At 41.7% G+C, this 15632-nt stretch overlaps 1 protein-coding gene across 1 annotated transcript in view; it reads left to right on the top strand.

The window, feature by feature from the left end:
• The first annotated feature begins 122 nt into the window (after positions 1–122).
• Positions 123–15632, top strand: part of LOC119168629 (uncharacterized) — a 33888-nt gene continuing 18378 nt past the window's right edge. The window contains exons 1-2 of the mRNA XM_075867691.1: positions 123–234; positions 13515–13624. Coding sequence (XP_075723806.1) covers positions 123–234; positions 13515–13624 — 222 coding nt within the window. The remainder of the gene's footprint in view (positions 235–13514; positions 13625–15632) is intronic.

Below are 15632 nucleotides of genomic sequence, written 5' to 3'. Positions count from 1 at the left end.
CACGCCTGAAAAGTTAGAGGATAATGCATACAGAGTCTTGCATGTGCCACGTGCTAACCTAGTGGGTATGTACCACACGCCTGCACGAGAACCATTCGCTAGCTGAAAAGAAGGACGAAAGCATGGCTGCTGCTATTGTGCCCGTCGCACCCGTAGACCAGGGAGAAGGCTTCTGCCGCTTCTGCGCCGGGGACAGTAGCAGCGAACCGCTGGTGACGCCCTGCAACTGCGAAGGTAAGAGCATACATTATACAATTCGCCATGACATGCTGGTGTTGAGGTCGGCAAGAACAGTTTACTTCGCAAATTAACAGTCACCACACTTGGAATAGGTATAAAGAACTAGCTCGGGAGTCAGAAAAAGCTATTAAAGAAGCTAAGGATTATTATTTCAATGATACGCTGCCGAATCTGTTAAAATGTGATCCGAAAAAGTTTTGGCGAGTTCTTAACCCTAAGGATACGGACACTATAATAACATTAAAAGACGCAAATCGGTCGATTGTACCCACCTCTGAATGTGCCGAGGTTCTAAACAATGTCTTTAGCGAAGTTTTTGCAGAAGAACCACCTCTTGACGAGTCCTGTTCCGTCACTCCTACTCCAATTACTTGCCCAAGCGAGCCCATTATCGTAACGGAAGTAGGTGTATCACGTGCAATTGCTAGACTTCCGCTTCGGTCCAGCCCTGGACCTGACGGCATCAGCTCAAAACTACTAAAATTAACTAGTCACGTATCATCGTTTTTATTGTCCTTAATTTTTCAGCAATCGCTTGATTCTGGGTGCGTCCCTGACGATTGGAAATCTGGTCACGTTATACCCATTTATAAATCTGGTGATCCCTCAAGTCCAAAAAACTACCGCCCGATTTCACTCACATCAGTTTGTTGTAAACTCCTCGAACATATAATATACTCCCACATAATGAGACATCTTAATACTAATAAAGTGTTATTCGAAAATCAACATGGGTTCAGGTACAAGCGGTCTTGCCAGACACAGTTATTTGAATTATCTACGGATTTACATGATTCTTTGCACAAATTGGTTTACACAGATGCTGTATTTATCGACTTTTCTAAAGCCTTCGACCGTGTTCCCCACATACGGCTCCTCCAAAAAATAAACTGCCTAAAGTTAGACATAAAAACTACCCGCTGGATTCAGGAATTTCTATCTGGTTGCTCTCAAAAAGTAAATATAAATAATAATCTCTCCAGTTCCTGTGTCGTTAAGTCAGGAGTACCTCAGGGATCAGTTTTAGGGCCTTTGTTATTCCTGATATATATTAATGACATTGCGAACAATATAACTTCAACAATTCGACTGTTTGCCGATGACTGTATAATTTATAGACAGATCACATGCACTGATGACGTAGCTATTTTGCAAAGCGATCTAAATACCCTGGCTAAATGGTGCCACACGTGGAAAATGGAAATTAATACAGATAAAACAAAGGTCATGTCATTTTCTTCGAATCCAAATACTCCATTAAATCGATACATGTTATGCAGTTTGGATATTAAACGAACCTTTTCTTTCAAGTATCTTGGCGTGATATTTACCCCTGATTTAAACTGGGCCATGCATATTGAACACGTAACAAACAAGGCACTAAAGAAACTTGGCTTCCTTAGGCGCCGTTTACATCTCGCAAACCACGAAACTAGACTTCGCGCTTACACTTCCCTCATCCGTGCAACCCTCGATTATGCTTCAATTATTTGGAACCCTCACACAGCTATACTGTCCGACTGTATTGAATCCATTCAAAACAAGGCTGCCCGCTTCATTTTGCACTCGTACTCGCCATACCAAAGTGTCTCAGCATTAAAACAGATTCTTAATCTTCCAGAACTTAACACTCGTCGTAAATTCTTCCGCTTGACCTTTTTTCACTCTCTGTATCATGGTATTACACCTTTTTCATGTGCTCATATTTTCCCTGCCAATTATGTGTCCAATCGCACTGACCATGCTCGTAAAGTGTCGTCCATATTTGCAAGGACCAAAAAGTACCAAAATTCCCCTTTAGTGTTATCTGTAACCGAGTGGAACGAGCTTCCCAGCGAGATTGCGATGATAAATGATCCGTCTGCATTCCAATCAGTGCTGCGTACATTTCTTGATATGTAATATGTATACTGCTGCTATATCTTACCCTGTTGTTGTATCTCGTGTATTAGTGAAACGATGAAGAACTAGTGCCATGCAGATTCCTGGAATTGAAATGTACTGGAGATGTGAAATCAGCCATGCGTTACATCCTTGTCGTAAAATGTACCTTTTACCTAGTTATGTCTGATCGCTGTGTGTGTTCCTTTTATATGAATTGATGTATACCTTGTTTTTAACAGTATCCCCCCCCCCCCTATGTAATGCCTCTCGAGACCTTTAGGGTATTTAAATAAAAAAAAAACAGTTCACTTCTCGCAGGGCTGACGGCGCAGTGAATGTGCATTTGAGGCAGCTGGATGGAAGCATGCAAGTGAAGAGTCGTTCCCTCTGGGATTGGATGCATTAAGCCTTTCTGTAATGGGTGTTTTGAAAAACGTTCCGAAAACTTTGAAACTAAGAAAACTGCGACGTTTTCTCTCGACAATAGGCAATACTTCTCCTGTGGAGGCAGACATTCTACGTCGACTAGGACAATCCTTATAAGAATTAACTTGTCAGTTAGATATAGACAGTCAGGACAAACCGGAGAATTGATCTCTTCCTTGCCAAGAGGCCATCGACGCTTTTAGGTTTTAAATAATGCATCCACTGGTAGCTTTTTTGAAGTGATGAACGCCAACCAACATTGCCAGAGGTTCCTAAACCGAAACATCCAAAATGATGAAGCGTCGCTATATAAATGCCATCAATCTATTTAGCTTTCAAGATGTGCGCGTTGCGCTTGCCAAGATAGCACAAATTACGTCTACGTTAACAGATGAAAAAAAAAACAAACAAAAAAGTACACCACTGCAATCGTTGCCACACAAAGTGATGTGGTTTTTGTCGCATACTACTTCTAGGCATTGGCCATCTTTTTGCGTTCCAGTGCCCATTTTCAGGAGCATTTTGTCGTATTTTTCGTCGTCTGCAGAAATTGTCATCGGACGCTTTTCAAAAATCTAAAAGCGGCAATTGGCTCTTGCCGAGAAACCCTTTTTTAAAGAAGAATCTTCCGTGAAACCCCACCCTCTGCATTTAAAACTTTATTTAAATAAATTTCCACAACTACTGCCTCAATTACTCCCTCTCGTTCCCTTAAAGTGCTTAGAACGGTTAAAATATATATAAAAAGGTGAAAACCAAATGTTGTGTTTACTTTAGTTTTTAGAAACTATGCACACGTCTCATAAAACGCGCCCTACACTGATGTGTTATCAAGTGTTCCGTGCCATGTCTGAATATTATTTATTTTGTTTTATTGGTACAAGTATGCGCTATAGCACAGTGCGGTTTCCTGGTTCAAATCCGAAGTGGTTGATGCAGACGACTTTGCGTCCCGAGCGTTGAGAAAGGTGGTCGACCGCAGTGGTAGTCAAAGCCGCGTAGGCGGCGGTAGGGGGCGTAACACAGAAAGGGCATGTCTTTGGGGAGGGCTCTGCACAGATTGTTCATGTAGAGAGTTGGAAAGAACCGGGGCAGTGCCAAGATGAATCCTCCTTGACGTTACTTTGTTTCGGTGAGCTAACCGGTCGTGAAGGTCGACCCGCAGTGTTAGCCGATGCATACGCTCGATGTACAGTCCACCTTGCTAATTTTACCGGGACTCCGTTACCCTTTTTGTTGCATATATTTGTTGCACATATTGAGGTGTCCGCCACTCACTCGACAAGTACAGTGCAGTCAGCAGCCCTCTTGTTCACTGCCCTGCTTCATGATTAACACAGGCTCAAATTAATGCCATGATCACCCGATGTAGTCACCTCGAGCATTACTATCAGCCTTACCTGGATCCACGTTTATACTCACGTCTACTGAGAGGTATTTTAGAGCAGTGTCAATCATACATTGTTTTAATATTTGTTCATTATAGTAGTACATTACGTAAGAGGGCTGCCTTAACCTCCCCCTAGCAACTCTCTCACGTAACTTCTTGATTATTATATCTTATTGTGATTACTTTTCCAAGAAACATGGCGTTACCTGTTTGGAAGCACTGAGAACTCCGTTTTTACAGATGTTATGTCAAAAGCCAAACAACACCAAGAAGAGCACGGGTCGCGTGAGTTATTGGTGTTAAAGAGCACTGACCCCACGTTCGAAGAAGGTAATTTTAGGCTGAAAGACGCATGAATCATCTCACTAAGACTCACTCACTCATATCGAGCTGTACGTGAGAGTCTGAGTGAGTTCGGGTGAGGAATAATTTGGTGAGTTTGAGTGCCAGTGAAAATGGTTGAAGAAAACGTCATGAGTGCAAGTCAGAGCAAGTTGAAAGCTCTAAATATATTTCATGAGCGAGTCTGAGTGAGCGCCATGGGTTTTGCCTACCTATGTGCTCTAAATCTGTAGATAAGGGCACACCAGCGAGGATCTACACGGCTCTGAAAGAAAATAAGGGACTCACTTTTTGGCGTTGTTGAGGTGAGACGCTACTTAAGTTCAAGGTGACGCTATGAAGTGAGTAATGCAGACACGTCATTACTTTCGTACGAAGTTTTTTTTTTGCCTTTCGCTGCTCTCTAGATTTAGAAATAATTCACTCCTTAGTCTTCATTCGCTACTTCACGTTGTTAGACTTGCCGTAGCTGTAATTACTAGTACGTGAATCTGAATGCCAACTGAGGACCATTGTCTACTTATATACCTAAATGCAAACGTTTTAATTACTACTCCAAAACGTCAATAAATTACTATACTGCCCTACACACAGCACAATTTTATTCTATAGCGGTTAGAAGCTTTTCGCGTCTACTTTTCATTTGCGAAGAACCCCATGGGTTCGGACAGGCCACCATTGGAATCTGAATCAAATGAGCCTACGTTCCACGCTAGAACGCTATTTAGACCAGCTAGTCCAGCAACGTCATAAAGGGTGCTTACCAGTGCAAACGACATGGCAGGAGGGGACAGGAGAAGAGGCGAGACAGAGCGCTGAACTGCCAACAATTTATTTCTTGTGAAGGTATTCGCTTTTATAAAGTTACCAGTCGCACTAGTTATGCGCAAAACACAATGACAATGCATAAGTACATCACATTGACAAGCAAAGAAACAACGTTTCCTTATCGGTGAGCACGACAGAAGGGGTGCTAACACAAGCATCTTTCAATGAGCAAATCTTTTCTGCCTCTATGATCTCGCGTGTGGTACGATCCCTGCATCTAGCAACAATAGAACACTCTGAAAATATTGGCCGGCAGCCACACGTGCTGCAGTGAACGGACAGTCATCCTTGTTTATAGTTATCCACATTGTACATAAAATCCCTCAGCCTCTCATTTATACAACGACCTGTTTGACTGACGTAATACCTTTCACACGATAACAGCAGCTGATACACCACATTACAGATGCAATCTCTGAATTTATTTGCATGTTTTGTAGTGCAACCGAGGGTAGGTCTAGACGGAGGAACAGACAGCTTGCACAGGCGACTGAATTTTTGAGGGGCCGTAAAGACCACCTTCACATTAACTCGCTGTGCCACTTTCTTAAGATTGTGCGCTATCTTGTGCATATATGGAACCACGGTGAAAGCCTGTCCAGCTGTGACAGGTGGGACTGCATTATCTGTCCCTTTGGCCTTAAGTTCACGCAACAGGCCTTCGGCAACAGAAACTTGCACGTGGTTGGGGTAACCAGTCGACGTCAGCCTTAAAGATTGCACAACGAAGCTTTCTGTAATCTTGTGCTCACATGATCTACAACGCGGCAAAACACGTTGTAGATTTTATGAAGGAGCATGCATTATGTGTGTTACCTGCTAACAAGGAGGGCGGATTTGCCGTAATGTCGCTTAAAAACTACCGGGAAAAAACTTGTCGTACGATTTCGACCCTTTTTAACTGTCATGCTGAAGTGTCGATGAAAAAGCTTAAAAGTAAAGCTAAGAGCCTGCTTCGCAAGTTAAACCTTGTAAGTGTCCTTAAGAATATGTCAGATGCCAAGGAAGATTTCCTTGAAGCCTTCTTCAGCGCGAAAACGCATAAGGTCACATAAAGTGCCTTTTAGGCTAATTGTATTTGAAAATAATACTTGGCAAAAATGTATTGCACTCTACCTGCAGAAAACTTTGAAATGCCTAGAAGTGAACGATCTGTTTCTGGTAAAAAGTTCATGTGAAGTCGAGGAGTTTATTTCGTCGCGTTGCAATAAGACTCTTTTCCCTTTCTCTGTGGACGTCAAGGACCTGTACCTGTTCTCTGTGGACCGTCAAGGACCATCCCGCATGACTCATTGTTACAATGCATTGGAGAATATATAGATGAGTATGGCGCCTCAAAATTCCAGACCCAGACTGGCGTCAGCGTCAGTGGGTTTTTAGAGCTTTTAAGGTTTTACCTTCAGTTGACGTACATCCTATGGCATGGAAAACCTCACCTTCAAAAATCCGGTATCTGTATTGGTTCTTGCATCGCTCCCATCGTCAGTGACCTGTTTTTAGGCAAATTAGACAGATCCATTTCGGAAGTTTTCACTAACACTAATGTGATGCACGTTTTCAGATACGTAGATGATTTTTTTTAATTTTTATGGACAGTGATGTTGCATCGTATAAGAATGACGTTCTTACAGTTTTAGACCTGATGCGAAATGTTTTTAAACATATTGAGCTTACTCATGAACTTTCTGAGAATTGTGAAATCAGGTTCCTTGACTTTAAGCTTTTCCTGAATAATGGACGCACTTGTTGGACGTATCAACCGCGTGGAAATAAGCCTGCTTTGCCATTTCATTTCGCGCATTCTAAGTTAGTTAAGCAAGGTATTGCAAAATCTTGCTTCATGAATGCCTTGCGAAAATCATGTGTGCACAAAATTACAGAAACCTTTGTTGAGCAATATTCAAGGCTTGCATCAGCTGGTTACCCCGACCACGTGCAAGTTTCCCTTGCCGAAGGCCTGCTGCGTGAAAGAGACAGATAATGCAGTCCCACCTGTCACAGCTATACAGGCTTTCGCCGTGGTTCCGTATATGCACAAGATAGCGCACAACCTTAAGAAAGTGGCACAGCGAGTTAATGTGAAGGTGGTCTTTACGGCCCCTCAAAAATTGAGTCGCCTGTGCAAGCTGTCCGTTCCTCCGTCCAGACCCACCATCGGTTGCACTACAAAACATGCAAATAAATTCAGAGATTGCATCTGTAATGTGGTGTATCAGCTGATGCTATCGTGTGGAAGGTATTACGTCGGTCAAACAGGTCGTTGTATAAACGAGAGGCTGAGGGAACTTATGTACAATGTGGATAACTATGAACAAGGATGGCTGTTCGTTCACTGCAGCACGTGTGGCTGCCGGCCAGTATTTTCAGAGTGTTCTATTGTTGCTAGGTGCAGGGATCGTACCACACGCGAGATCATAGAGGCAGAAAAGATTTGCTCAATGAAAGATGCTTGTGTTTGCACCTCTTCTGTCGCGCTCACCGATAAGGAAACGTTGTTCCTTTGCTTATCAATGTGATGTATTTATGCATTGTCATTGTGTTTCGCGCATGACTAGTGCGACTGGTAATTGTATAAAAGCGAATACCTTCACAAGAAATAAATTGTTGGCAGTTCAGCGCTCTGTCTCGTCTCTTCTCCTGTCCCCTCCTGCACTGTCATTTGCACTGGTAAGCACCCTTTATGATGTTATACCAACACGCCCAATCCCACTGTCTCTCCAGCAACGTCATTCGAGAAATGAGAGACTGGGCTTAGAGAAGTTAAAATGACACGTGAGGCATATACAGTTCTGAAAAACGGGCACGTTCTTTTTTAACCCTGCATTGGTTGACAAAAAAGAACTATGTGTGGGTCTTATTATACGCACGAATATCGCTGGCAACTTAAAGGAATAATACTATAGCATCAGTGAGAGGATGGCAAGTATCATAATTAAGTTTAACAAAAAGTACAAGATGGAGGTGGTAGAGGCCGACGTGTCTACATCGAGTCATGATGATCATTTGGTTGATAGGCTCTATGAAGACGTAGATTCAGCCTATAATTATATAAAGGCACCGTATACTATTTTTATGAGTGACATTAATGCCAAAATAGACAACAAACAGGCTGGAGATCAGGCAGTGGGGGCATATGGCATCGGCTCTAGAAATGCCAGAGGGGAGTTAGAGTAGAGCTCAAAACACGTAATAATTTTGAATCTTGAATACCTTCTTCAGAAAACGGGCAAAAAATAGGTAGACGTGGCGAAATCCTAATGCCGCAACTAAAAGTGAAATTGAATTCATCCTGTGTGCACACCCAGGCATTTAACAGGATGTAGAAGAAGTTGGCAAGATCTGATGCAGTGACCTTAGAATGGTAAGAGTTCGAATGCACAAGAAGCCAACTAATGAGCTACTGATAAGAGGGAAAGTACAGGTTTACAGTTTTCCTTCTGAATAGATTCTAGTCTCTATACGAGGTAACCGACGTAAGCGTTCACACAATGATTGATAATCTTACTAGTATCATCAAAGAGTATGAAATTGAAGTCTGAGGTACGGTCACTAGACAAGACACTGGCAAGCTATCTTATAGGAGGCGAAAATTCTTGTTAATAGACGACAAACAGTACAAAGCCTCAAAGGCAACCGACAAAGTAGAGCTAGTGGAGCTTGCGATGATAATCAATAGACGGGAGGTTGCCGGTATTGGAAGGTATAAGATGGAGACAATTCAGCAGGCTTTAAAAAGCAGCAGAAGCCTAAAAGCTGCGAATTCAAACTTGTGCAAAGGCGAAAATTGGACGTATGCATTAAATGGGCCCTGCAACACTTTTTGAGCATGGTCAGAAAACACTGCCGATTGGTAGTAGAGGCTCCCAATGCTCTTCTCTCAACAAATCAAGGAAGACGCTGGAAAATCACTCGTAGAGAGCCCATCTATCAGCCATTGGCTGATTTAAACATGGTGCCCTCGGTCGTTACACAGATCACTGCGAGAAGCCATGACTTGCCGCGTGCGTGCGCGATCACACTAAAAAAGCCGCGCATTGGAAAAAAAAACAAAGAAAAATAGCTCAATCTCACGAGGTGCGGTGTTTTTTTTTTTTTTGCCCCTGCCATCCCATCTGCTTAACTTCCAGCGCGTTCGTCAGGACTAGAAAAGATATACTGCAATTGAAGCATGCGACAAATCTTTGTACCCGCTCGCACTAGACGGAGCCATAAAATTTTTTCAGCGTTAAATTCGTAAGGCAATAAGCTCTTCCAGTGAACTTATTTCATGGTTACTTGAAAAAGTGTTTCTGGACCCCTTCAAGAGACAATAAAAAGAATGTCAAAACAAATATAAATTGGATAGTTGAGGTGGCAGAAGAGTTCTACAGAGGGCTGTAGTGAAGTCGAAACAATCAAGATTATATCGTAATAAAAAGGAATAGTAGCCCAGAGAAATTTCACATCCCACCAGTAACGACAGTTGAAGATGCAACGCCCTAAAGAGAATTCAGAGGCAAAGCCGCTGGTGAAGATAAAGTAACAACGGACCTGCTGAAAGATGGTGGAAAAATTGTGTTAGAAAAACTGACCATATTCGGTACGAAGTGCTTTTTGAAAGGGAGGTACCAGAATCTTGGAAGAACGCCAACATAATGATAGTTAAAAGATTGGAGACGTCATGGACTTGAAATATTCAGGCCATGTAGTTTACTGTGTGTTCTCTACCAACTATTTACGAAATAATAGCTAATAGAATTGAGTGACATTAGATTTCATTCAACAAAAGCACCAAGTATGATGTCGTACAGGCTACTTTATAATAGACCATATTCATACTATGAATCAGGTAATCGACAAATCCGTGGATTACAACCAACCCCTGTACATAGCTTTCATATATTACGAGAAAGCGTTTGACTCAGTGAAAGCATCAGCAATACTACAGGCACTATGGAATCAGGGCATCGACTGAACCTGCATAAACACACTGGAATAATTCTACAGTGAATCTACAGCCACCAGAGTTCCACATATAGAAAGTGACAGAATCCCTATAAAATTATTTTAAGGCCCGGAAACACAATCTCTGCAATGCTATTCGCTGCTTGTTTACAGGAAGTTTTCAGGGCCCTTTATTGAAAATAGTTTGACGTAAGAGTTAAAGGAGGGTATCTTAGTAACCTGCGATTCGCTAATGACATTGCCTTGATGAGTAACTCAGGGGATGAATTACAGCTCATGAGTACTGAATAAGAGACGGAAAGCAGAAGAGTAGGTCAGAAGCTTATTATACTCGAAACTAAAGTAATGTGCAATAGTCTCGGCAGGAAATAGCATTTTGCGATTGGTGGGGAAATGCTGCATGCTGTAAAAAGTAATTCTACTTAAGACAGGTAGTACCCATGGAGTCGTACCGTGAGAGTGAAATAACTAGAAGAGTAAGGATGGGGCGGATCACATTCGGCAAGCGTTCTCAAATCATGAATGGTAATCTGACTTTAACCGTCCAGAGAAAATTATATAACAGCTGCCTCTTGACGGTACCTATACTTACGGAGCAGAAACCTAGGGGCTTACAAAGAGGGTTCCGCTGAAGTTGAGGATGACGCATTCAGCGATGAACAAAAAAATAATAGGTGGCAACCTTAAGAGACGCGAAAAGAGCAGTGTTCATCCCCAGTGTTCATTCATCACGGCTAAAAAAGCACAAACAACCATGGGTAACAGCACATATATCAAAACTTATCAACAAAAGGAAGAGGGCATTAGGCACATTCAAAAAAAGCAAATCAGTTGCTCACTTTGAAAAACTGAAGTCGAGTACCCACGAATATAAGCTAAAGATAGAAAAAGGTAAAGATGATTACTTCACTGAGCTGAGCAACAAAATGAAATCAAATCCTAAAATGTTTCGGAAGTACTTAAAACAGTGTGGCTCAGATTCCTTTAAAATACAGGAGTTAAATTATAACAGCAAGTTAATTACGAATGACGAGGATAAAGCTGCATGCCTAAAAAACTTTTTCCACTCGGTATTCTTTCCCAAACACAGCTGTAATTATCATCCAACTATTATGAGCATTTCGCCTATGCTTCCTGTCGAGCTTAGTGTTAATCGAATTGAAAAACTATTGAAGGACGTTGATGAGAGCAAATGTAGTGGTCCAGATGGAACTTCTCCGCGTGTACTCAAGCATTGTGCGGGGCCAATTTCTATGTATTTTTATGCAATTTTTGGAAGATCTTTAGCGACAGGTACCTTACCACATGACTGAAAAATTGCGCACGTGGTACCGATACATAAAGGTGAGTCCAAAAAAAACGTTGGCAATTATAGACCAATATCGCTTACGTCTATCCCGTGTAAACTCCTCGAACACATTTTATACAAAGAAAAAATAAATCATTTAAACAAGCATAAGGTACTAATCAACGAGCAGCATGGATATCGCAGAGGGCTGTCTTGCACAACACAATTAGTCGAATTTTATCATGATGTAATATCAGGCGTAGATACTCTAGGACAGGTTGACGGTGTGTTCTTAGATTTTCGGAAAGCGTTTGACACGGTGTCACATTCACTCTTACTGTTTAAGCTTACCACCCTGAACATTGATAAGACTGTTTTTAAATGGATCTAATGTTACCTTTCCAAAAGAACACAAACCGTAGTACTGAATAAAAAATGCTCCGAATACACAGATGTTACCTCAGGGGTCCCACAAGGCTCCATCCTGGGTCCACTATTGTTTTTAATTTATGTAATATCTCTGCAGGAATCTCATCTTCTATACGGTTGTTTGCGGATGACTGTGTTTGTACAGAAATATTTTTGATCACAATGATGTATTAAGACTTCAGAAAGACTTATCGCTCATTCATAGCTGGTGTACCAAATGGAAAATGAATTTGAACATAAAAAAGTGTGTACATATTTCATTTACCAAAAAGATGAAACCATTTCAGACACAGTACCATCTGAACAATGTACAGTTGAAACAAGAAAGTACATATAAGTACCTAGGTATAATACTATCATCTGAATGTTTATGGAGACCTCAGGTTGACACTCTCATAGCCAAAGCTGGTAAGGCCTTAAATTTCATTCAAAGAAACCTGCGATGTTCGCATGTGAATTTAAAACGTATGGCATACACAAGTTGTATCAGACCTATCTTAGAATACGGTTGTGTCGTGTGGGACCCCGGCGAGGTAACTTCATTGCTGCTCTGGAACGATTACAAAATCGTGCTGCCAGGTTCGTCTTGGGACGGTACGGAAGGAGGGAGAGCTGCACTGCAATGAAAGCTGAGCTAGGATGGGAGTGTCTTTCTGATCGCCGCCAGAAGCAGAGATTAAAATTTCTTTATTGCATTTACTGCAATAAAACTGGAATTAATAGGGAAATATACCTACACAACCCTCATTACACTTCAAAACGTTTTGATCATAGTTGCAAAATTCGGGAATACCCAGCTAAAATAAACATGTATGCCAATTCATTTTTTTCTAGAATGATTAAACAGTGAAACAGGCTAACTGAAATGCAAGTACATAGTGGGAACGAAGGTGTATTTTATTCACTGCTGTAAACCCGTGTTGTAACCTGAACGAAGATGTATTGATGTGTGAACGAAATTCTACTATGTGTCAACAAAAATGTATTTCAGTTATTTAAGTGTGAAAAAAGTTGTATTGTGTGAGTGAACGGAGATGTACGTCATTTATTGATGTAACCCCCCTGCTATAACGCCCTCGGACGCGGCGGGGTATCTGATGAATGAATGAATAAAGAGGGGGTCAGGGAACAAGGCGGGCTTAAGGTTAATATAGTTGACATCAAGAAGAACAAATAGACATGCGCCGGGCACATAGTACGTAGGCAGTAGAACCACTGGTCATTAAGGGTCAATGACTGGTTTTCTAAAAAAGGCCAACTCAAGAAGGGGAGACTGAAAGTTAGGTGGCGCGATGAGGTTACAAAGTTTGCAGGTATAGCATTGTAGCAGAAAGCACAAGACCGGGTGATTGGTGGATCATGGGAGAGGCGTCTGCCCTGCATGCAATAGGCGTAGTCAAGATAATGATGATGATTATGATGTTTATTATGATGATGATGATGACTTTTCATCTTAGTAAAGATATATACAATCTTATAGCATTGCACCAAGTGAAAAACTTGTAACACACTCCTTACAAATACCTGTTAGCTTACACACCGCAGTCTGAAATTCTAGTTATGCGGTAATGGACCACATGATACCTAAAGGGCGTTATTTATTGAGGTTTGAAAGCGTGCGTGCGGCTAGTTTTTAACAGTTCTATTGCAGTAAACAATAAAACAAAAAGCTTCGTCGGCAAACAGAAAGTGAAAGCAGTGGCGATGGCATCTGAAGGTGGCATTTTGTATTTGTTATTCCAGGCAACATATCGACTTCGCACAAGTCATGCCTCGAGAAGCGCATTCTCCAGAACGGTTTGACGCGTTGCTACCTCTGCAACTACAAGTACGAGTACAAGCTCAAGACCAAGGTACTGTCACAGCGATGTTATCATGCTTTATTCCTTGCGCTGGTTATCTGGAGACGAAGCGGAGAACACGCGATAGCAATGGATGGTGTGTAATGGGACACATTTTCGCATTATGATCGTGTAATTATTTTTTATTCGTCAGTGAGAGCACAGAGCAAGAAAAAATGAGTGCGAAACACCGAGCATACTAATTCACCACGCTCTTTACGCCAATATTACAACAAAAGCTGTTACAAGATCTCTGCGAGGGTTACGTGGGTCGTTGTTGTCCGCCGCCACCGCCGGTGTACGTCACAGATATCGCACAAAATGAAAAAAAAAGACAGTGAAAATATAGAACAACAGTGCAACAATCGAGTTCGAACCCGAGTCTCTTGCATGCCAGCCTAGTATACTACCGTTCAGCTACGCCGGTGCTTGCATACTGGCCCTAACTCGTACCAGGAAAATAATATCGTTAGTATGAGTAATAAAGCATTTAAAAACAACGAAGCAACAACCAGGTGCCGTACAACTTGATTTGGGTCACGATAGGGCCGTCAAATGCTTTAACCAATGACAAAAGTCCTAGTCGTAATTCTTCATCGTCGTCAGCCGCAGCATATAAAAAATGCATAAAATTCACTGCACGCGTGTAGTGGGCATCCGCTCCTTCAAAAAATGACAAAGAATGGCATGATGAATGCTTCCCAATACTACACAAAAACTATGATTTATGGCGTAATGGGTACCCTGCAAGTGTTCTTCTAGCAGTTACCCAAGGAATGTTGGAAAAAAAACTCTAGAAAGGCCACTATTAACTTTCGCTGGGACTGTGCTGCACGTTTCGCGCTGCAGTGGCGTTTTTTTTTAATGAATAGGTCGTTAAATCCAGCATTTTCTCGAACAAGCATCACTAAAGCATTAACGTGCAAACTTGGTCAACACTATGATACTGATGAATCAATATAAAAGTCCAAATGATGACGATTTGTGCAAATTACAACTCCTGCAATATGCTATTGTTGTAATTACAAGCCTTGATACTGCCCCGGTAGGTAGTTTGCGTGTGAGTTTTTGTTTGGTTAAATATTTAACAAGGATGAATGTCATACTTATGATTATTTTGGTATCTTCAGTATTCAACTCGCAAAGAATATTTTGCCATTCTACTTGTCTTGTATACTTCAGTTTACAACTTACTTAAGTTGAAGGAGCCATTGAAAGAAAATGAAACCTTTTAGAATCCTATACAACAAACCCTCAACAAATACTACATTCTCCGAATGCTGTGCGTGGGAATGAATTCAGGCCTGCCGAAGATGGAAGCCGTCTGACTGCTGGTGTACGAGACAAGTAAGCGCTATGGACTACTTCAGATAGTTGAGCCACTATGATTATTTCATTCAGTAGGATTATCGCACTCTTAGGTACCCTTTACATTTAAGGTTACTGCGTGCTACCGGCGATGTCGTTTGAAAACTTAGCAAGGTCGTTTGATTGTGCATGTTTTCTTGGAATATCGGGAAAGCTATCAGGAGGGAGGGTTTCAATGACACTCGGTTCCTATTTAGTTTCAGAATAGAAATTTCCGCTCTTAGAAGAACTCAAACAGTTACTGAGGTGAACTTGAGTGGCACGCAATGTGTTTCACATATGCCTATGAATTATAAAGTGCGTAGAGAAGGAATAGATTTTTGCTGCTGAGTTTCGCAACATAATGTCAAATGTGGTCGAAAAACACCACTCCAGTCGAGATTGAGGTAAAGGAAGCCCTGCGCATGCCTAGGTGGATGGAAAAATGCTGGGTTCTCTGACTTAAGCCTTCCTTTCACACGCCGAATGTTGTCTGATCCCCTTAGTGTGATAATTCAACCAGTAAACTAGTGAGTTTTACGACCAACTCAATATTTATGAACACTATATGTGAAAAACCTCTAGGAGCAGCTTGGAGGGAGGGGGGTTCCAACTACAGGCGTTATATGGGCACAAACTATACCCCCCCACCCCCTCCATGCGTCTGCGGGCA

Source organism: Rhipicephalus microplus, chromosome 6 (genome assembly GCF_043290135.1).
Source record: "Rhipicephalus microplus isolate Deutch F79 chromosome 6, USDA_Rmic, whole genome shotgun sequence".
NCBI lineage: Eukaryota > Metazoa > Arthropoda > Arachnida > Ixodida > Ixodidae > Rhipicephalus > Rhipicephalus microplus.
Note: the sequence above shows the minus strand (reverse complement) of the source record. Positions and strands in the feature narration are given on the sequence as shown.